Source organism: Lutra lutra, chromosome 4, assembly GCF_902655055.1.
Source record: "Lutra lutra chromosome 4, mLutLut1.2, whole genome shotgun sequence".
Classification (NCBI taxonomy): domain Eukaryota; kingdom Metazoa; phylum Chordata; class Mammalia; order Carnivora; family Mustelidae; genus Lutra; species Lutra lutra.
The window spans coordinates 135,748,830-135,773,663 of NC_062281.1; the positions used below are offsets into that span (position 1 = coordinate 135,748,830).

Genomic DNA, 24,834 nt, shown 5'->3' on the forward strand with positions numbered 1-24,834 from the left:
GTTGACCACAAATGGTACTGGCCCCTGTGTTCCTGACTTCTAAAAGTTTCACGTGACACTTAAAACTATCTTTTGATATAACTTAAAATAAATTTGACTATAATATAGCTTAGTTATTTTGCTCTTAAATAGAGAAGTTTATATAAAGTACAGATATAAGGAAAATTTCTTTTTTCTTTTTTGCAAACATTTTTCTTTCAGAGAGTAAACTCTCTGAAAGAAGTAATTGTGCTGCCCTTGTATTGAAGAATTCAATTTGTCGAAATTATTGGTATTATTAATGAAAAGTATACAAAGATAGCATTTTCCTCCATTCTTATCTGAGTATTATTAGTAATCTTATAAAGGGAAACAAATAGTTCAAAATGATTTTCTTATTTTCAGGATAAAAATTTTGAAATGACATTATATTAATGAAAAATTAAAAATTATTTATAAGATACAGAATTTAAATATGACTTAGTGAAATATTAACTTGTGTTTGAATATGAAAGCTATGAACTTCAAAACATTTAATCTAGTTTATGAAATCTGATTTTCATCCAGTATTTTCCTATCAGACGAGATCGGGCGCGTTCAGGGTGGTATGGCCGTAGACTTCCTATCTCAACAAATGACATCACCATCCATCTGGCTCCTCAAGCTGAAATGCTAACATTCATCCTTGATTTATTTTTTTCTTTCCTTTATGATCTAATTCATCAGCAAACCCTTTGGCTTTGCATCTAAACATAATCCAAATCTTTCTTTTACTGTGCAACTTCATTGCTTCTAGGCTAGCCCTACCATCAAATCTTAGCCTTGGCCTCTGTAGTAGCCTTTAAACTGGTTTCTCTCCTTACACTCTTGACTCCACATTCAAATCCATTTTCCTCATGGTAAAATCATATATTACTCCCCTTCTTAAATGACTCTCAATCTCAGAATAAAATCTAGCCTTTTCATATGAGTGTGTGTGGCCTTCAATGCCACATGTAATCTGGTCCCCATCATACTTCTATCACTGTACCTCACTCCCCTCTCCTTTGGCTCACTGGGTTCCAACGATTAATGGCTTTCTCTCTATCCCTAACAGGCCAAATGTGCTCCTGCCTAGTGTCCTTACAATAGATTCTCATTTCTCCTGGAAAACTGTTACCCCTGCCGCAGATTTCCCACTCCTTATTTCTTCTTGTCTTTCTGACTTGAGATTATTTTGATTTAAATATAAATATAAATATATATACACACATATATGTATATATGTGTGTGTGTGTGTGTATATATATAATATATATATAATTTCTTACCTATCCCATACAATTAGTAGACTTGTCATAATACCCTGACTGATTTTTCATCAGAGCTTTATTCCTGTTTGATATTTTTGTATTTATGAATTTGTTGTCTATCTTTTCCCACTAGAATAAAAGTTCCATGAGACCTGGAAATCCTGCCTTTCATACTACCCTTGTCTGCAAAAGTGTCTTGCATATAGCAAATGTTTGGTTTATGTAAGCACTTTTCACATTTATTTATTATATATGCTATGGTTAGCAAATAAAACATTTTTTATTAAAGAGAAATTGCTAATATCCATAGAAACCAAGTAATTCTCAAATGATTAAAAAGGAAAATAAAATTTAGAGGAAAAAATTAAGAACCAGGAGGAGTTTTAATAAGAAATTTCATAGTTGTGATTCCTGAATTTCAATTGAATTTGCAAGCTACTAAAATATGAATGAGTGGATGGAAGGATGGATAGATAGATGAATTAATAGATGAATAAATCAAAATGATTCTAGGAAGCTAGAAGCTATTAAGTTCTTCACTGAGACCATATGTAATTTTAAGTAGCTGCCATTGGGGGAAATTGGTGTCTATTACATTAATAAAACACTGAAATTGAGATTTGAGATCTGAGACTGGATAAATGCTCACAGAATCTTAGACATACTTGGTACATTATCTAAAAAGAAATTAAAATAGAAGAATCATTAACACACCAGGATGAATTACAATTGAAATGAAATAGAAATCAATAATTTAGCAATGAGGAAAAGAGAAAAATGAACTCTAATATGACCACAAGTAGCAATTAAAAAGCCCAAATAGCTATTTTATAGTAGACTATATATAGTCTCAGAAGGTTCTGTGAGATTTCTGACATTTCTATTTATTGATTTCTACTTTGAAACCTGTGTCATTGGAAATTATCCTAAAACCGGGTCCTTTAGAGGTTGATATTTTAAGAATTACTTGAGGGGACTTATTTAAGTAATACTTAAGGTCTGGCTTTTCTGGCTATTCTAATCACTGTACTTAAATTTGATAATATCTTTTGGTCTCTGAATCTTTCAACTGAGGGAAAAAATGTAAAAAAGTGTGAAAGCAGGGAGTGAAGAAATATATTGGTCATGATTATTTGCATCGTAGTCACTTGCCAAATTCAGGGGGGGCATGCCTTTTGTGGGTTAAGCTTAACTGTGTATTTTGATTTTGATTTTGATTTTATTGTGGTAAGAACACCTAATATGAGACCTACCCTTGTAACAAATTTTAACTGTGCAATAATGTATTGTTGACTTTAGGTACAATGGTACCTATAGTCACTCTACAAGTGTACTCTATAAGCAGCTTTCCAGAGCTCATCATCTTGCTAAACTGAAACTATGCCAGTTTTAGTAACTCCCCAGTTCCTCCTCCCTTGGACCTTGGCAACAATAGCCCACTCTGATTCTACATATTTGACAATTTTAGATACCTCATGTAAATGGAATCATGAAGCTTTTGTCTTCCTGTGACTGGCTTATTTCAGTTTGCACATTATCCTCAAAGCTCTTATATTGTCTCATTATTTCAGAACTTCCTTCTTTTTTTACTGCTAAGTGTATTTCATTATGTGACTATGTCACATTTTCTTTATTCATTCATCTGCTGATAGACATTTAGCAATATCTTGGCTGTTGTGTATAGTGCTGCAATGAACATTGTAGTGCTAATAATCTCTTCTAGATCCTGATTTCAGTTATTTTTGATAAATACCCAGAAGTGGGATTACTAGATCATATGGTAGTTCTGTTTTTAATATTTTGAGAAGTCTTTATGCTATTTTCCATAGTGTCTTGCACCATTTTTTTAATATTATAACTTTACTTTTTTAAAGATTTAACTTATTTGTTTGAAAGAGAGAGAGAGAACATGAGAGGGGAGGGACAGAGGGAAAGGGAGAAGCAGACTTTCTGCTCAGCAGGGAGCCTAATGTGGGGCTCAACCCCAGGACCCTGTGATCCTGACCTGAGCTGAAAGCAGACACTTAACTGACTAAGCCACCCAGGCACCTGTTTGAACCATTTTGTATTGCCACCAACAGTGTGCAAGTGTTCCACATTCTCACCATTTGTCATCTTTTATTTGTAAAATAGCCATCCTGATGCATGTAAGGGGAAATCTCACTGTGGTCTTGACTTACATTTTCCTGATGGTTAATGACACTGAACATTTTTTCATATATCTCTTGGCCATTTGTATGTTCTTTGGAGAAATGTCTATTAAAGTCTTTAGTCCACTTAAAAATTTGAAAAACCAGTAATAGGGCTTTGTTATTATTATTGAATTAAAGGAGTTTCTTATATATTTTAGAGCTTAATTCCTTGTCAGATACGTGGTTTGCAAATATCTTCTCCCATTGTCTTTTTTGTGTATTGATTGTTTGCTTTGCTGTGCAGGAGATTTTTAGTTTGATAAAATACCACTTGTCTATTTTGCTTTTGTTTCTTGTTGCTTTGTCATATCCATGAAATCATTGTCAAGACCAGTACCATGAAGCTCTTCCCCTACATTTCTTCTAGGAGTTTTATAGTTTCAGGTCAGACTTTAAGGTATTAATACATTTTGAGTGATTTTTTTTTTGTGTATAGTGTGAGCTAAGGTTCCAGTTTCATTCTTTTCCATGTATACATCCAGTTTTCCCAGCACCATTTGTTGAAGACCTTATCCTTTCCCCTTATACTTACCCTTATCCTTTCTTAGCATCCTTGTCAAAGTTCAGCTGACTGTATGCGTGTTGATTTATTTTTGAGCTCTCTATTTTGTTCCAATATGTCTCTCTTTATGCTACTATTTTACTGTTTTGATTACTGTAGTTTGTAATGTGTGTGTGTGTGTATATATATATATATATATATATATATATATATATGATTTTATTTATTTATTTGACAGAGATCACAAGTAGACAGAGAGGCAGGCAGAGAGAGAAGGGGGAAAACAGGCTCCCTGTGAGCAGAGAGGCTGACGCGGGACTCGATCCCAGGACCCTGGGATCATGACCTGAGCCGAAGGCAGAGGCTTAACCCACTGAGCCACCCAGGCACCCTCTAATGTATATTTTGAAATCAGGAAGTGTTATGCCTCTAGCTTTGTTCTTACTTAAGATTGACTCAATTATTTGTAGTCTTTGTGGTTCCATATGAATTGTAGAATTTTTTCTATTTCTATAAAAATATGTCATTGGTGTTCTGATAAGGTTGCATTGAATTTGTAAATTGATTTGGGTAGTATAGGTCTTTAACAATATTAATTCTTCCAGTTCACTGAATACAAGATATCTTTCTATTTATTTATGTCTACTTCATTTCTTTTCATTAGTGTCTTAATGTTTTTAGTGTACAGATCTCTCACCTTCTTGGGTAAATTTATTCCTAAGTATTTAAAAAGTTATTTTTATGCTCTTTTGTTATCTACCAAACAGTATTAAACAGCATTTCATCTGTCAACCCCTTGCTTAAGAAATAGAAAAAAGAAAACACTAAAACCAGAAAAACAACTTTTTTTTTTCAAGATTTTATTTATTTATTTGAGAGAGAGAGAGTGATAGAGAACATGAGAGGGGAGAAGGTCAGAGGGAGAGGCGGACTCCCCTTGGAGCTGGGAGCCCAATGCAGTACTTGATCCCAGGACTCTGGGATCATGACCTGAGCCAAAGGCAGTCGCCTAACCAACTGAACCACCCAGGTACCCCAGAAAAACTTCTGACCATATTTAGATTCTGAGCAGTTTTTAGGGAGAGGAGAATGTATTAGATACTAAAGATTTCCTTGCAGTGAAGCTTCTAAGTATGAAGATCTTTAGGTCTTTTTTTTTTTTTTTTTCAAAGATTTTATTTATTTGACAGACAGAGATCACAAGTAGGCAGAGAGGCAGACAGATAGAGAGAGAGGGGGAAGCAGGCTCCCTGCAGAGCACAGAGCCCGATGTGGGGCTCGATCCCAGGACACTGGGACCATGACCTGAGCCGAAGGCAGAGGCTTTAACCCACTGAGCCACCCAGGTGCCCCAGAAAAACTTCTGACCATATTTAGATTCTGAGCAGTTTTTAGGGAGAGGAGAATGTATTAGATACTAAAGATTTCCTTGCGGTGAAGTAAGGAAAAGAAGTATGAAGTATGTATGAAGTATGAAGTATGTATGTAAGTATGTATGAAGTATGAAGTATGAAGTATGAAGATCTTTAGGTCATTTTATAATGTATTTTGGCACAGAAATCATTGACAGGGTAAAATGTAATCATGGCTCTATTATTTTACTCAGGGCTTGTTTAACAGACAGCTCCTTTTCTGTTTTGTTTTGTTTTGTTTTGTTTTTGGTAGGAACATTTTTTAAAAAGCTAGCTGTCTTTTGCATGGAAGGTATTTCAGAATTTCATGTTGTTTGCTTAATAGTTACAATTTGTTAAATATCTCTTTTCATAGACAAGAGGCAAAAAAGAATCATTAGTTTTACAGTGAGAGTTAAATGGCTTCTGCTCTATTAAGAATTAAATCAAGGGTTTCTGAGAACACCTATGTGTATACTCAATTTTCAGTCATAATTCTGATATCCTGCTCTGGTCTTTCAGACTAAATGTGCAAAGAGAATCTGCTTTAATACCTCATATTTTGCATTGTTTGACTCCTCTTTAGATCAATAGCCAAGTAAGTGTTATTTCTAAGCCTGCAATTCAAATAGACAATTCTAAATTTTTTTCCTCTGAAAATTAAAAATGAATTGCTATAGAAAAGGAGAATTTTTTTGAAAAGGAAAATGTTAAATAGAAATGTATAAACTATTTTCTTCTATGACTTAGTAATTTAAGTTAAGGGCTTATTCCATAGCAGTGCCAAGTAAGTTTGGAATATATGCATTATTCTATCTCTAGGCATTTTCTTATGGTAAGCTTGGATAAGAGATACAGAATTCAAACTATCTCGTGTCACATTTTTCTTTTTCTGTGTGAACTGTGATTTGACAGTTTGTTTGCATTACTTTATGCCAGTGCCCTTCATATCCAAAGGTGATACCTTTTACATTATTGTTTGCTTTGTATGTCTAGATAGATGACCTTCAGCCCTTTGGATTATATTTATTGTCAATTCCCTAATTCACAAATATGAATATCATTTTAGTGCCTATTACTGAAAAGTTTTTATTGGATGTTGAGCAACTCCACATCATACAGAAGGTGCTTATGTATCAGATCACCAGTTTATCTCCCAGATTTGAACTTGTATATGTATGGCTATTGAGATTATCTTTCTTGCCTTATGATAATGCCAGAGTAGCAAGAATAATGTAACTGATAGAAAGCTGTTACACATGTAGACCTTAACACTTGTTGGTTTAAAAAGTTCACTTTTTAAGATCCTAGCTTAATATAGTCACTGTTTTGGCTCTTAATGCTATCAGCAGGATCTAATAAAGACATTTGGTTTCATTTTCAGGTAAGAGACAAGAAAAGCAAAACAAAAAGGCTATAAAACAGTAAGCAGATGAAAGGTGTCAGAGTAAAGGAAAAGGAAGGAAATAAAATAAGTTAATGTGACAAAAGAAGTACTATTAGATGTTTTAAAATGCTTTTCCTTCTGCTATACCTAATTCTTATTGTGGGACTCTTTTTTTCATTTTGTTTTAATTGAAGTATGGTTGACATACAATGTTACATTAGTTTAAGTGAGACTCTTGAATTCCTTGTAAGACACAAACTGTCTTAGAAAAAAAGTAATATATTTAGATGTACAATATGTATTTTTAAAATTCATTTTGAAGGTTCTCTGGGTGGCACAGTCAGTTAAGATCCTTGTTTTCAGCTCAGATCCTGATCTCAACCTCATGAGATCCCCACTTGTCAGGCTCCATTCTCAGCATGAAGTCAGCTTAGATTCTCACTTCCTATCCTCTGTTGCTTACCCCCATGTGTACTCTCTCTCTCTCAAATAAATAAATAAGTCTTTAATAAATAAAATTTGTTTTTAGTATAAATATTAATATTCCACAAATAGTTGAATTTTTAAAATTGAATACCCAAAATACAAAACATCATGCTAGCTGTAGTAGAGGACAGATACAAGAAAATATAAGATATGTTCCCTATTCTCCAAAAACGGAGATTTACCCAAGATGTTAAGATAGGCAGTTATAGCATAAACAGATTCCTCTATAAACTCTATGAATGTGTTTTATCCCACTGCCGTAAGACAGTGCTTCCAAATGTTTTAAGTCATGGCAGAAATCTGTAATAATAATAATACTATTGTAAAGTGTACTAAGTTACAAAAAAGAGAGAGTTTGTAATCTGGGGAAAATATATAATTATATTCCATTTATATTATTATGGTGATAATAATAGAATATGAATTATTAAATAAGAAATTAAATATTGAATTTATATAAAGCTTTGAAATGATGTCTTTACAACTATTTGATGAACTTGAGCTTGATTTCCATGAATGCAAAATCTTTATATCAGATACAATGATTGTAAAATATGTTCACAAATCCTTTGCATACTTTCCTTAAAAAGTGGAGCCTAGTTCTCTCGTTGTGGGGTGGACTTACTGATTGATTTACATAAAATGAACAATATGGCAAAAGAAATGGTGTGTGTCTCACAAGATCATCATAAAAGATATGTGTCCTTGGGGCGCCTGGGTGGCTCAGTGGGTTAAGCCACTGCCTTCGGCTCAGGTCATGATCCCAGGTCGTGGGTTCAGGCCCCACATCGGGCTTTCTGCTCAGCAGGGAGCCTGCTTCCTCCTCTCTCTCTGCCTGCCTCTCTGCCTACTTGTGATTTCTCTCTGTCAAATAAATAAATAAAATATTAAAAAAAAAAAAAGATATGTGTCCTTCTCTGAGCTCTTTCTGACAGATTACTTGATCTGGGTGAAGTCCAAGCAGTTCTTTTGAAAGGCCCACAGAGCAAGGAACTGAGGTCTTCTGACAACAGGCGTTAAGGAGCACAGGCCTCTGAATAGTCACGTGAATGAGCCCTCTTGGAGCGAAGTCCTCCACATCCTCAGTGAAGCTTTGGACTACTGCATCTTTACTGTGGTTGACATCTTCACTGTGACATTATTGGGAAACTCTGAGCCACAACCACCAACGAGGCATCTCTTAAAAGTTTAACTCAAAGAAATTTTGAAGTAATGAATGTCTATTGTTTTAAAGCCCATATGTTTTAGAGTAATTTTTAAAAGTAGCAATAGGTAACTAATGCACCAAGTTTTAATGATAATTTTTTAAGCCTTCATAGTCTCCAATAACAAGTTACTCAGGTTGACTAACTGATAAAATATAAAATATTTTTTCAGGGATTTATTTATTTATTTTTAGAGAGTGGGAGAGTGGGGAAGGAGCAGAGGGAGAGAGAGAGAAAAAAAAAAAAAAAAAGTCCAGTATCCAGTAGACTCCCTGCTGAGGGCAGAGTTCATCTTAGAGCTAGGTCTCAGGACCCTGAGATCATAACCGGAGTTAGACGCTTAACTGACTCAGCCACCTGCAAGCCCCCAAAATATAACAATTTTTAGTCATTCAGACAATTCCAATAGTTGAAAGATTCTGTGTGTGAATTTTCCCCATTTCTTTCATTGATGAATATAACGTGTATGTGTGTGTGTGTGTGTGTGTGTGTGTGTGTAAATGTGAATGGACTCAATCTAATTGAATTTTCATATCATTCTTATTTTAAAATAATGATGAGACTCTTAAGATACAGAAGAGCATCCACTGTGCTGCTAGGCAGAATATCATTAAAAATGTATATCAACCAAAAATGGATTGAAGTATCTGATATATGTATACAAGGATTTGGGAGTTCCCATCCCAATTTGGGTGCACTTTGGGCTATGTGCCATGCTTTTTAAACACCTATTCCATGAGCCTCTTGTCAATGGTAAACAGCACCACACGCAGTAACTCACTAAGTGTGTTTTTCAAGTGATAGAATCCCTCCTGAGCCCCTCTCTTTTGCTCTAACTGCAGAATGTCAGACCCTACTTGAACTCTGAAGTCTTCTAGTTGAAATTTATGCCAAAGGGAGCCTAGAGGCTGTAACAACTCCACCTCCGACCAGAGTGATCAATGTCACTGAGCACTCCCATTATTCACTAACAGCATACTGGTGTGCCACAGCATACCAGCCCAGGAATGGTGCTTACAAATTCAGAAGAGAGGGTACTCCTTTTTTTTTTTTTTTTTTTTTTTTTTTTTTGTATTAGCCTGCTCAGACCCCCATAACAAAATACCACACACTGAGTGGCTTAAACAGAAATTTATTTTTTCAGTTCTGGAGGCTGGAAGTCCAGGATCAAGATGCTAGCATGGCAACCATATTCTGTGTGTTCATATGACCTGTTTTTAGTGTGTGTGTTCATGGAGAGATGTAGAAAGTGAGATCTTTGGTGTCTCTTCTAAACAGGACACTAATCCTATTAGATCAGCAACATTTTATTATTTATTTTCTGTCCTTAGTCTTTTGTTCCTCTGCTTATTTTTTCCTGTCTTCTTTTTGTTTTTAAAGATTTTAATTATTTATTTGACACAATGAAAGAGATCACAAGTAGGCATAGAGGCAGGCAGAGAGGGAGAAGGGGAAGCAGGCTCCCTGCTGGGCTGGGCAGAGAGCCCAATGGGGGGGGGGGGTTTGGATCCATGAGCTGAACTGAAGGCAGAGGCTTAACCTTCTGAGCCACCCAGGCGCCCCATCCTGTCTTCTTTTTGTTTATTCAACTATTTTTGTAATCTATTTTAATTTATCCTTAGATTTTTCGTTGAACCTCTTTGCATTATATGTTTATTTTCTGTAGGGATTTTAATATAAATCCTTAACTTTGCACAATCTATTTAATATTGTACCACTTCACATAAAATACAGAAAGGATGAGTTTAAATGGCTTATATGGTTGCATGATTTCTGTATTTTATATGAAGTGATATCTTTCATGATATAATTATCATTCATATTACATATTTTGGATTATATTGAGGGCATCACAAATGTTTTATACTCTGGATTCTATTTTAAGGGTATGAATGTTTTTAACAGGTCATTATCTGTTTTTATTTATTCTCTGGAGTCCCAGATATTTGTTCTTTGTTTTGTTGTCTTCTTTTGTTTTTTTTCCCAGGTGTTAGCCATATGCTAAGATCTTACTCCAACATATTGGCTATTTCTATAAGCCTCAGTTTCTTCATCTGAAAAATGGGGATAAAAATAGTACAGTACTTACTTCATAAGGTTGTTGAGGAAACTAAATGAGATCATTTATATAAAAGATGTGGAACAATGTGATGATACAGCTAATACACACCGAGTGTTTGCTATATAGCAATACACTCTGTGTGTTAGCTGTATCATTATGATTAGTGATTAATACCATCTACCTTACAGGTTTATCAATATTAAAATAAATGATAAATGTATATGTAAAGAAGTAACCTTAGAGGCTACCACATGATTAAGAGTTCAATAAATGACAGTATTTATGTTATTCAAGATGAATGATCTTTTTATACATGGTGATGCAAATAAGGCCTTTCAAATAAGTGGGAATAGCCTGAGCCAAAGATAAGAAATAGAAGTGTCTAAGTCCTGTTCAGAAGTTATGATGTTATATTTGAAGTGTAGGGTTCTTAAAGGGAATAACAATAGACGTGGGGAATACAGAAAGTGAGGGTGCAAAAGATGAGAGGAAAGTATCAATTAAAAATCAACAGTCCACCTCCCAAACTGAAGAGTATCCCTGATTTGGCCTAGCTGTCTGTAGAAAAAATATTCATTAATTCAATAAATATTCACATATTTATTGAAAGCCTTTTATACACCAGACATTCTTCTAAGTGCTTAGTATAAAGTAGTGAACAAAACAAACATGGTCTCAACTTTCATTGAACCTTGAGGATCTGGTAACCTATGTTTTTTTTTTTTTTTTAAAGATTTTATTTATTTATTTTTCAGAGAGAGAGAGAGCTAGAGTGAGCACAGGCAGATAGAGTGGCAGGCAGAGGCAGAGGGAGAAGCAGGCTCCCTGCCGAGCAAGGAGCCCGATGTGGGACTCGATCCCAGGACCCTGAGATCATGACCTGAGCCGAAAGCAGCCGCTTAACCAACTGAGCCACCCAGGTGTCCCTGGTAACCTATGTTTTAACAAAATCATTTACTATGTATCCATCAAGTCCTGGCCATTGTACTAAGATATTAATGTAATTTAAAACAATGCAGACAGCACAGTGTTACTCTCCTACTTGTTGTCTGTTATTGGGCAATGTCCCTATAGCTAAGGTGACCCAATGATTTACCTTCGACCGTGTGTCATTTCTGAAAGCGAAAGCAGTTGCTGTTCATAAACTTCACCAGGACAGCAGGCAAAGACAGGGACTTTCCATGGCAAACTAGGTGTATACATATGCCAAGTCTCTTTTACATGTAGTGATTTCTTTAGAGGCTTACATAGCAAAAGGCTATAGCCACAGATTTTTTTCTCCTTAATGTTTGGCTTACCTATCATGTACATATTAAATCAATTTCCCCAAGGTTTCATCCTTACTTCTCTTGTAGCTCTTGAATATGCTTACAGTTTTATCTATAAAACCTCTGCAATTGCTCCAATATTTATCTCCTGATTTGTCCTCTCTTGCAGCATTTAGATTCAGCTCATTTATCCACCTGCTTGCTGGACATCTGTAGCAACTAACTGCTGATAATAGCTGCTGACTATATATTTCATAAAACCAAATTTCACATATATCTTTTTTTCACACCTGTATCTTTATGATCCCCCCCATCCTGGGAATACCTTGTTTCCTGTTCTCTTGCCCACACCTTTTGCAAATTCATTGAATTTTTCCATATACCCCAAACATGGACTTACAGTAATATAAATATAAAACAAAGATTCTCTTTAAAAATAAATCTAGCTGTTACCTTCTCCAGAACAGTTTTGCTGGCAACCAGCTCACTAACCCAGATAGGGTAAAGTATCTTTCTTCTATGGTTGCAACGCTTCCTGCACACATGTACTTTTACCTTACCGTTAGCTACAGTATTTTGAAGACACATGCTTTACCCATTTGTCTCCTCTACTAGGCTTTAAGTTTGGTGGTTTGTTTTTTTTGTTGTTGTTGTTTGTTTTTCAGACTATATGATTCTTAAGCCAGCACTGTTTACACTTTTTGAAGACTCTAGCTAATAGTAGGTGGGACCGACATATTTATCTAAGTCAATTCGGACTTTTCACTTGCAAAATTGTAATAGAGGAAACAACTTCTTTTTATCATTTATAGTTCTGGCACTCTAAATAGTGCCTGAGAATTAACCCACAAATCATTTATGTCTTGACTAAGCATTATAGATGTGGTTAGAAGTAGTTTGATAAGTACAACAGTGTAAAATCATGTAAGTTTTTGTAGGCTATGGCAAATAAATGACTTTTATCATGGGGTCATATGTAAGCCACAAGCCTTTAAAGACAAAGTTTTAAGAGATGACTCTGACTTGATCACTATGTGGGTAATGAAGTATGTTGTGTGTTGGGAAATACGGAGAGTACTCAAGCCACTGCAGTTGGTCAAACTAAGAACTGATAGAAACCTGAAGGAAGCTAATGAAGGGAAAAGGAGGAAAAAAAATTGTTAATTTTAGTTATATTTCTGAGGTTAAATCTATATATTAATTGATAAAGTTGATGTGGGAAGAATAAACTAGCAGGTGGCATTTGCTGAGATAGGGCTGATTTTAGTGGGATTTGGTTTCTGGTAGCAAAATTTGAATGTACCAACTTTGAAAAAGTACCTTTAAGACTTCCAAGTGGAGGTGATAAATAATGAGAGTTACCAGTGCACAGACTGATACAAGCTGCAAGTATGATTCATTTAAGAAGAGAGTTGTAGATGGGAAGGAGACCTAATATCAAGTCCTCAAGAACTCCAGAGATTTGCTGGACAAAGAAGAATCTGCAAATCAAGAGCAATCAGAAAGCTAGAGAAAAATCAGGGGAGCTTCAGAGAATCTAGAAGAAGAAAAAAGAATTCGTTAAGATATGAGGAGAGCTTCAGCAATTCTGCAAATCAGAATTTGAAAGAAAAAAAAAGATTTCAAGAAGGAGAAACAACTGTGCTAAGCACTACTGAGAGTTATGAAAAATTAGAACAGAAAAAAAGGTATTTTTTGTGTTTATCCACCATGAAAGCCTTTGGTAGAAAGAGTTTCAAAATTTGGATGGGAATAGTAGAGGTAAGATCCATATCTAAATAAGCTGAAAAAATATAAAAGGTGATGAAAAGGAGACAACTCTTTCAATAGTTTTTATTCTAAAATTGAACAGGAAAAGTGGAATGCTAGCTAGAGGGCAATGAGGATGAAGAGAATGTCCTAGTGCTTGCCTTGGTGGTTTGATGGGAATGATCAAGTAGAGAGGCAATGATAAAGGAGGACATGGGATGTCTGGGTGGCTCAGTTGGTTACGCTGCAACCTTTGGCTCAGGTCATGATCCCAGGGTCCTGGAATTTAGTCCCATATCAGGCTCCTTGCTCAGTGGGGAGCCTGTTTCTCCTTCTGCCTATGTATTCCCTGCTTGTGCGTTCTCACTCTCAAATAAATAAATAAATCTTTTAAAAAAAAGAAGGAGAACATTAAGATAATTGGAGAAGGGAAAGTAAAGGCTGATGGGGCCAAAGTACATGTGAAAACTTTGACTGCTGCTGAAGGAAAGGGTGTTTTTTTAATTGTATCAGGGTAGAAGGTGAAAGTGCATTAACATGCAGATAGGTTTATAAATTTGGTTATAAAAAGATGAGAACACTTCCATCAGTTGGCTTCTATTTTTGCAATAGCTAGTGAGATTAATTATAAAGTCTTGAAACAAAATAAGCATACAAAGAAGGCTTCCTATATATTCTATACTTCAATATACATTGGATGTTGAAAGGAGTAATAAAAGTGCTTTGCTGTATTTTCCCCACTCGTTATTAGATTATCCGGCTATTTGAACTATACTATTAATGGAATTAAGGATATAAGATAAGCTCCAAATTTTCCAGATAAAATATAATGAAAAAGTAATAATAGCTAACATGTGGCTCTTACTCATTATAAGGCATTGTTCTAATACATAAATATCAAGTTTCATCAGGCATTTTACATTTCATTAAGTCATTTAATCCTGTATGAACCCTATAAATTGGATATTATTATATCCATCTTACAGTGAGTATACTGAAGCACAGAGAATTAAATAACTTGCCTAGGCCACGTAAGTGGTAAAAATAGGATTCAAATCCAGCCTGCCTGTCTCCAAATTTTAGACTTCTACCACTATAAAAGACAAATTACTCTTGAGCAACGAGATTATTTCATCTATTTATTCATCCAACACATGTACTTTTTGGCATCTACTATTTAGTTTACTCCATACCCCACCCCTGCAGAAAAGACCCTCCTCTCTGCAAAATACTAGGCTAACGGCTAGGAATGGAGGATGAAAGAAAAGATGAATCCTACTCCTATGGAGCTTATATCTAGCTTGATATTATATCTAAAAATTTCTACATAGAGCTTTAATATGAATGGATTGTGATAAGGTTTTTTGTTTTTAAAGATTTTATTTATTTGAGAGAGAGTCAGAGATCACAGGTGGTGGCAGGAAGGTAGAGGGAGAAGCAGACTCCCCACTGAAAAGGGAGCCCATGGGGTTTGATCCCAGGACCCTGAGATCATGACCTAAGCCAAAGGCAGATGCTTAACTGACAGAGGCACCCAGGCATCCCAGATTGTGATAAATTCTATGAGGAGAGGATTGATATCACAGTTAATAAAATATATCAATTCTTTATGTAAAGAATAAGACTAAGAATGTGAAGAGGTCTTAAATAATGGATAAAATTTAAGTACATATGCAGATAGGGAAAACAACATACTGGACAAAGCATAGAATAATATAAGCAAAGTGCCAAAGATGGGAAGATGTTGTGTATGTATAGGGGAAAAAATGAAGCTCTTTCCCTATGATGAAGGATCCTAGGATTAAAAGTGAACTATCCTTCATTCTGTAAGTGGAGAACCATGAAGGTTTTGTTTCCCTTTGGGTGGATGGCACGATATGATTAGAATCCTGTTTTAGGAAGATGTATTTTATAGCACTGAGCAATGTCTGGAAGCAGAGAACGAAATTGGAGACTTTTTTTTTTTTTTTTTAAACAGAGACAGCTTGTGGGTGCATGCTAACAGGAGGGCGGGGAGGGGCAGAGGGAGAGAGAATCTCCAGCAGACTTCATGCCCACTGTGCAGCCGCTTGTGGGGCTTGATCTCATGACCCTAAGATCATGACCTGAACTGAAATCAAAAGTCTGACATTTAACTGACTGAGATACCCGGGAACCCTGAAACTAGGAAACTTTGGAAAACTGTTAATGGGATTATGTTCAATCAGCCAATGAGAGACATCTCAATCATCATCTACAAAGTCAATGTAGTTAGTAGACGCTAGTTAGTATAAATGTTAGTATATATGTAGTTACTATAAAGTATGGCTTCAATTTTCAAAGAACTTTCAGTCTCATGATTCACTGCATTAAGCTATTAAAGAGCAAATTGATGTATGTTGGTAACTGTGATACTGTGATTTATAACAAGAAAAATATATTTGGTCTTTGTCTTTGGTTCTAGCATAGAACTCCTAAAATGCTTGGAATTTTCTAAGTGTTGAGAGAAGAGCAACACAAATGTCTTGTTATGTTAGCTGATTTTTGGCTCACACCTAAGACTGGTTGCCAGGGGAACCAGCCCCATGGTTAGAGCGTTGGAAAGTTTGGTCCCACCCTCAACCTCTGGAAAGTGGTGAAGAGATGGAGATTGAATTTGATTCTAATTGTCAATGGTATATTCAATCATGCCTATGTAATGAAGCCTCCATAAAAAAACAGAAGGACTGGGTTCTAAGAACTTGTATGTTGGTGAGCACGTGGAGATTTGGGCAGAGTGGTGTGCTTGGAGAGACAGCATGGAAGTTTTGTTCCCGTTCCCTGTACCTTGCCCTATGCATCTCTTCTGTCTGGCAGCTCGTGAGTTATATCCTTCTATAAAAAACCGGTAATCTAGTAAGTAAAATGTAAAATGTTTCTCTGAGTTCTGTGAGCCACTCTAGCAAATTGAACCCAGGTGGGAGTTAGTGGAACCTCTAATCTATAGCCAGTTTGTCAGAGCTCAGGTGATAACTTGGACTTGTGATTGGCATCTGAAGGGGGTAGGGACAATTTTGTAGGACTGAAACTTTAACCTATGGGAGGTGACCCTATCTCCAGGTAGACAGAGTGTCAGAATTAATTTGAATTGCAGGACACTGGGCTGGTGTTGGAGCATTGCTTGGTGGTATGGGGAAAAAAATCCCAATCCCCCCTATGAATTGAAATCGATGACCAGAATCTTCAGTAACTTATTAAAGTTGTGTTTTCTATCCCTGATCTTTTTATTCTTGGCCAGCTTTCTCATGCCAAGATTTACACATAAAATCAAGTAACGCAAAAGAATACTTTTTCTAGGTGGTTTCCCAGACCATATTCTATTTACTCTAGAACTCTAGAACTGAAATTCTGTATTTTGTTCCTCTGTGTCTAGTGCCTTGCTTTGGACCCAAACTTTTTTTTTTTTTTAAAGATTTGATTTATTTATTTGACAGAGAGAGATCACAAGTAGGCGGAGAGGCAGGCAGAGAGAAAGAGAGAGGGAAGCAGGCTCCCTGCTGAGCAGAGAGCCCGATGCGGGACTCGATCCCAGGACCCTGAGATCATGACCTGAGCCGAAGGCAGCAGCTTAACCCACTGAGCCACCCAGGCGCCCATGGACCCAAACTTTTAATAGCCTTTTCAAGACACTTTAACTTTGTATCCTGGTATATTACCTTTTATACTTGCTAGACTTGATTTTCTACTTCGCTTTAGACTGCTCCCTTTTCTAATGTTAATATTCCTATGGCCCCTAATAAAAACATTACCTCAGAAATACAGAAGGAAACTTGTATCTCAAGAAGAAATTGAATTTATCCAACGTGGAGGTCCGGAATAATCACGGACAGTGTGGCTGCTATTTGTCATCAGACAAAAAAATAGTCTTTACAATAAAGACTGTCCAAAAATCCAAAATGGCACATGAGAAATTATATAGCAAACAACTTGAATACTCTGCAAAAAGAAAAAGAAATGAAATATAGAAAATTTAGATGGACAGTTGTATCTTCTAATATATGTATCTTGGTCAGCTTCTGCAAAAGCTTACCTAATTGTTTATATGCTTATTAAAGTATACATTTTTAAATGTTAAAAAAAAATCATGTGAAAATCATGCCTATTTGCTTCTTTCCTGCTGCCACCTAGGTCCTACCTTTCTTTATGGTCACTTCAACTTCCATAAAATCTCTACCAGTGGATTTGCATTTGACAGATAAAGATTTTAAAATAATTTTCTATTAGAAAAAATAAAACTGTTGTAGACCATAGTTAGTAGAGATGTAATTTTGATAGAGGGAATTAGTTAAATATGGGAAACATCTTTTCCTAAGACTAATAAGCATAACTTTTGTTATTGTATTTGCCACTGATCCTATATTCATAACTAGGTTTGTCAGAAAATAAATATATGAACAATGATGTGATTCAAGTTATTATATTAGTTAGGTTGGCTATAATAACAAATAGACCCAGAAATATATATTGACTCAAACATAATTGCCATTTATTTCTGGCTTCTATAAGAGTCCAAGTTTGATTAATCCTAGGTGAATACATAGTTTTTCAAGCTGTGATTCAGGGAGCCAGGATCCTTCCACACTGTGCATTCACCATCTTCTAGGGCCTTATCCTTATCTCTGTCTAGTGAGTCAGAAGAAGAAAGAAAATATAGAGAAAACATATTTGTTTCCTTAGACCAGAAATGACACACATTACTTCTGTTCACACTTTACTAGAGAGGACTTAGTCTCATTACTATACATAATAGCAAAGGAGGTTGAGGGATTTGTGTGTCCAACAAGAGAAAAAACAATTATGATGGTAGCTATTCATTTCTACCAGTTAAGACAAATAAGGTAAAATGGATTACAAAGTCCTTTGCAAGTATAAGCTAATAATAACTAAGTGTAAAAATAATATGCACCATTAAGTACTAAGTGTAAGATAAGATACTGCTATTCAGTCATTGCCAGTTAAGTGATTGTGAGAGATAATACAGAAAATACAGGAATCAGTGCATTTTTGTGTTAAATGGTTTCAATAGTGATTTCTCTCATCAAAATCACTATTAAAACACAGTTTACAAAGAACATCAGTGGGAAAAATGCTCCTTAATAAAGTCAATAACATGTTGTTGTCAACTTTATTAATGTAGCTTTCAAAACAATAGGGGCAGAAAATAAACTGCTTAGCATTTGCGAAATGTATTATATTTGTCTTCCATATGATATAGGTCAGAAGGAGTCTGAAGATGAAAGTGAGAATGAAGAATTGGATGCCAGTTTTAGGATATCAGTGTTCAAACTACCCATACATACTTCAGATTCACTGAAGTATGCAGCATTATTGAAAGAAAACTATTATTTTCCTACATATGTCCAGCCGTTTCCTACTACTCATCAAAAACCAGCAATTAATAAAAAAGACATGCTGTTGAAGAGTAATGTAAGGAAAGAGTTTTTTACAGCACACAGAACTGGTATAAAACTCCAAACACTTCGGGATATTGATAAATATTACTCAGAGCAAAAGAAGCAGGAAAGCCATAAGAAAAGAATAGCAGCTATCACCATTGCACAAAGTGCCCAAGAAAGAGTTCGCTCAACTGTTCAAGAAAACCTAAATAAGAAAAAAAATGCTGCACAAAAACTAATTGCAAAAGATAATGAGACAATTCAGAATGGTTTACTACAACTTTGGCAGGACAGATTCAATTACCTCAAGAAAGTTAGAGAGAGGAGAGCTATGTTTCTAGCAGAAAAAAAACAAAAGGCTGAAGACCGTTTATTAATTCAAAACATAAGTAATGAGCGCACTCTTTTATCCAAAGGAATTATTAAAATGGACAGATTGAGGAAGAATCAAGCTGTCTTACAAGAAAAATGTCTGATTGTTCAGCAAAGACTAGAAATGGAAAAATATCAAAAGAATTTATTAAAACAAATGAAGGAAATCAGGTAAGTACAGTTTTGATATTATAGAGGCTTTTAATTCAATTACATGTTAATATTGTATACTAAGTATTGGGACCTAATAAACAGTACTTTGTTTATAACATTCTCTGTGAAAAATAGAGACAACAAATAAGGACAAAAATGTTCTTACATATTACCAAAGATGAGACAATAAAACAGCTCCATCTCATCCTACCTCCACCCCCAAACAACAAAACCTGCTTCTTAATGAATGGTTGTTCTTTTAAATGACAATCATCATTAGCCTCTTGACCATTGCTAGAAACCAGTCTTTTACAACTCAGTCTCTCCCATTGCGAACATCTAATAGGTTTCCTTACTCATTTTACTTTTAAAAGGAGTCTCAAACTGATCCTTTTTAATCCCACTTCTCCCATTCTAATGCAGACTCAGAGTCATTCTAAGATTCACAATTTATCCTTCAAATTGAGAGTTCCATCTGCATTCTCAAGATATCCTTTCTTCAACCCAAATCTGTTCTCTAGCCAAGCTTCAACTGTCTTTTATTTTTTAAATATTTTATTTATTTATTTGAGAGAGACAGACAGAGCTTGCGGGGAGGGTATTGGGAAGAAGGAGAGGGAGAAGCAGACTCCCTGCTAAGCAGAGAGCCTGACCAGGGGCTCGACCCCAGGACCAGGACCATAAGATCATGACCTGAGCCTAAGGCAGAGACTTAACTGACTGAGCCATCCAGGCACCTGCCCACAACTGTCTTTTAAAATTAAGTTCTGATCATGTTACCTCCTACTTAAGTATATTGATGCTTTGCCATTGTCCAACAGAATAAAATCTGAATAGCATTTCAGACATCATACTTTGTTCCAATTTAACTAGACTGGTCTCACCAAATTTTCTGCTATAGCCTTTCTCTCTTCCCCTAACAGCACTATTTGCTCCATAAAGACTAAATTATTCCCAATTCCCTACCCAAATTTGTAGTTTCTTATTCCAGTGACCTTACTAGTTCTATCCCCTTTTTCTTAAAATATGAACTTCGAAAGAGTACTACAAGCCCATAATGTTAGTGCTATCTACATATTATTATGCAAAACAAACCTCTATTATTATTGTGCAAATTAGAAAGATTTGGAGTGTTCAAATTGGTGAGGGGTTAGTGCCTGTATGAGAAGGACAAGGCACGTATTTCTCCAGGGAAACACATCACTAGTGGCTGTTGCTTGGCTGAGTGTGACTGTATTTCTATTTGTCCCCTATTTGCCCCTGTCATGCATTGTATGAACTGTATAACCACTGACAAAATTCATCCTTTTATTATTCATCCTTTAGTAACCAACTGAAATGATACCTGTACTTTTTAGCTTTCCACAACTGTTCTTCTGGTCTGAATTAATTCCTTTCATTTGGTAGTTCTCCTATAGTACTTGATTTAGAGCTCAGTTGTAGCAGTTACCACGAGATGGCCTTTATCAGTTTAGCGTGTAAAGACCTTTATAAAATAATTTGGTCTATCTTTTCATTTCTAGTACAGTAGTTTCCTAACTAGTTTGTAAACTAGTACAGTTCCAAAATCTATTCAGTAATTATTTATTGAGAAAAATAGGATAAAAAAAGGTTTTTGAATTAGTAATGGTTGCATGTAAGTCCATTTAAGTCATATGCTAGATCCCTGGGGCAAGCGAATAATATGTATATATATGTGTGTGTGTGTGTGTGTGTGTGTGTGTGTATCTATATATCTATGTATGTATCTATATCTATAATACATGTATAATGTATGCATATATATGTATGTATACATATGTATATTAGTGTGCTTAATACTTCAGCCATTGGAATGAGAAATAATGTGTATTTTTTCAGAATGTGTAGTGAAGATATATAACCAGAATTATTAAATATATACTAAAAATATAATTTACCAAATTTTGAAAATAGCTTCACTAGTTATTAGAATAGGTATCTATCTTAAAATAAGGGCTTATTTTATGATAATAAATTTTTCCTACACTTTTTTTTTTCTACTTCTCTGTGATCATTGGCATTTCTACAAGGGAACACCTTCCATTCAAATCATTCAAATGGTGGGACGCCTGGGTGGCTCAGTTGGTTAAGCAGCTGCCTTCGGCTCAGGTCATGATCCCAGCGTCCTGGGATCGAGTCCCACATCGGGCTCCTTGCTTGGCAGGGAGCCTGCTTCTCCCTCTGCCTCTGCCTGCCACTCTGTCTGCCTGTGCTCGCTCTCGCTTCTCTCTCTATGACAAATAAATAAATAAAATCTTTAAAAAAAAATCATTCAAATGGTAATTCATTTTCAGCTATTGAAGATGTCAAAGTGATATGGGGACATAAAGATTATTTGACACCAATAAACTGAAAATCTAGGTGGGAGATAAGTCACCAGGCAATAAGACTACCAGAGTTAAATAATAATACAAACATAATATAAGAACTTCAAGACAAAATTAAAATTTCTAGTTAAATGGTAGGTAATAAATAGATGAGAGTAATCTAGGACACCCTCAAAGAGAAAACATAACTAAATATCAAAGCGTTAATTCATTTCAATTCTCCCCAACACCCCCATATAAAAATTAATAACATATTTTTGATCCTCTAAGAACTCACCGTTCAGTGGCAGATATAAGCATATACTTGAATCATTACAAAAAATAGAAGTAGGAAATTACAGTTGTCAATTTGAATTTGGAAAAGCAAAGTGCTGGGGGAAATCATAATTGGCAAAGTGGATGAGCAAAACTGAAGAGTTCAGAATAGGTAACATAGGGGGGAGAGGAGGGTGTAGTGAATATTGCTCTACTCATAGCAGAGATTTTTGAAGAGGGATGACTGAAAGTGCAGTTGCTTAAGAAACATTAAATTAGCTTAGAAAGGGACTGTAATTTCAGTGGACAGTCACATGGTAAAGACCATTAGGAATCCTACTTAAAAAAATAAAACTTATTTTAAGCATGCATTTTACCACAGAAACTTCATTTCAAGAAATGTCTCAGAATGCTAATCCTCAGAATACACGTGGGACAAAGCTCTCTCAAACAAATTCAAAAATTTTAAAAAATTGTTTCATGATGATTTTTAAATTTTAAACTAAAGTTAGTGCAAAGGCTCTGAAAATTAATATTGACTCAAAATATATTAAGCTATATTTAATAAATTTAAACTGTATTAGTTGTCAAAGGATTTTTTTTATGGAGAGTATAATTGATATATACCATTATATTAGTTTCAAGTGTACAACATAATGTTTTAATAGTTCTGCATATGGTAAAATGATTACAATAAGCCTATCTGTTACCACACATAATTACAATTGTTTTCCTTGTGATGAGGACTTTTAAGATTGGTCTCTCAGAAAATTTTAAATACACAATACAGTGTTATTAACTATAGTCACCATGCTATATATTACATCCCATGACTTATTTTATAACTGGAACTTTGTGTCTTTTGACCTCCTTACCCATTTTACCTACTCCTTATCCCCCACCTCAGGCAAGCACCAATCTGTTCTCTGTTATCTGTAAGTTCAGTTTGTTTAGATTCCATACATAGGTGGGATCCATCCATGTTATTGCATAGGGTCCATCCATGTTATTGCAAATAGCATGATTTCCCTCTTTTTATGTATAAATGATATTCCATTGTATATATACTAAAACTTCTTTACAAAGGATATTTTTTAGAGCATAAACTGTAACTTACACTATAAAATGAACACATCAAAGATTTTATTTAACTAATTAAGGAACCAATAAGATGTTTTAGCCAGTTCAAATGACAATTCTAGGAGCATGTATATATAAAGGCAACCAGGAATGCCAAAATAAATTTAGTCATTATCCACCAGTGATAATTATAACTCCACTGGACTAAATTTGCTTATACTTTTATAGGCAAGAATCATTTGTATTACTCATAGCTTTCTTAAACTTATATAGGGTTGTAGAATAGATCAATGAGATTGAAAGACACAGATAACCCTGAAGGGTACACTAGAAAGGATCCCAGTAATCGTTTTTTACTCTTTCAAAGTCTTTTACACAATTTTGTCTGATATTAGATTGGAGCTTGTCAAGTCACAGTTTTATCCTGGTGACATTTTTAACTATCCAAACAGTGTAAATACATATGCCTAAGGCTTGCCTAGAAATACTTAGTGATCCATATTGCTGCTTATTTCATCTACATTTTTAAAAGCTTATTGATGAAGTATAGTTTACATATAGTATTACATTAATTTCAGGTACAACCTAATGATTTGACAATGCTATGCGTTACTGAGTGCTCACCACCGTAAGTGTAGTTACCGTCTGTCACCATACAACATTATTACAATAGTATTGCTTATATTCCTGATGCTATACTTTTCATCTCTGTATGCCCGAGGGGAAGTGGGTAGGGCGATGGGTGAAATAAGTGAAGTGGATTAAAAGGTACACCTTTGAATTATAAAATAAATAAATCATTTATAATTTTAAATGCTATCATTAAAAAGTAGTTTGTACTAGAAAAGAGCATAACGTAATAAGAAAGCATTTGCCTTTTCCTAGTTAAAAGCAATTTTTAAACTATTTACTGAAATTCTTTATATAATATCTTTTTAAATATGAAAATATTTTATATATTTCTCCTCCGAAATTTAAAAACGTCTTCCTTAATGTATAGTGTGTGGGTGTGTGTGTGTGTGTATGTGTGTGTGTGTGTATGTATGGTTTTTGGAAATAATTTTTCTATAATTTAGTATATATTTTGGAAAAGAGAATGAAAGCTAGTCTAGTATATCAAAATACAAATCCAGTGCAAATCAATGTTAGAGAAATTCAATCAGCTTAGTTTTATCACAGCAAATTGAATGCCTGGCCATCATTAATTTGTAGAGGATACAGAGTCAAATGAGTTTCCTAATGTATCTTAACTGAATTATCTTCTCCTGCAAGCTGTTGCAAAGATATTATCCATCTCCTTGAAAACACACAGGAATAAGGCAATATTCTGGCTATATAGGTAACATATCCTAAAAGACATTACTGAATTTTATTATAAATGTTTTCAAGTAAAGATTTTGTATCAACATGCAGAAGAGAGCAGTGAGTCAAAAAAGTAAAGTCTGGCCAGAGACCTCAGCAATTTTTCAGTTTTTTTTTCCTCCTGGTTGATTCTTCATTAATGTATCAAACACTTGACCTAAAAGCATTCTGATGAATCTCAATAGCTAGGGAAGTCATTACTGAGAATTTAGTTCCTGATCCTGCTGTGGAATGAGGAAGCATGAAAAAAGAAAGAGGAACCATAAAACTCTAGTTTAGAAAGTTGATAAACTACCTGCAAGGGTATTTAAGAATGAATAAAAAAAGAGACTTTGAA

The 24,834-nt window shown here is 34.9% G+C and overlaps 1 protein-coding gene across 3 annotated transcripts in view; it reads left to right on the forward strand.

Annotated features, from left to right (window-relative positions):
- The window catches only part of LRRIQ3 (leucine rich repeats and IQ motif containing 3), a 203,301-nt gene that overhangs the window by 173,086 nt on the left and 5,381 nt on the right, over positions 1–24,834 (forward strand). For all 3 annotated transcript variants that reach the window (XM_047725515.1, XM_047725513.1, XM_047725514.1), the window contains one exon: positions 18,747–19,470. In XM_047725515.1, coding sequence (XP_047581471.1) covers positions 18,747–19,470 — 724 coding nt within the window. The remainder of the gene's footprint in view (positions 1–18,746; positions 19,471–24,834) is intronic.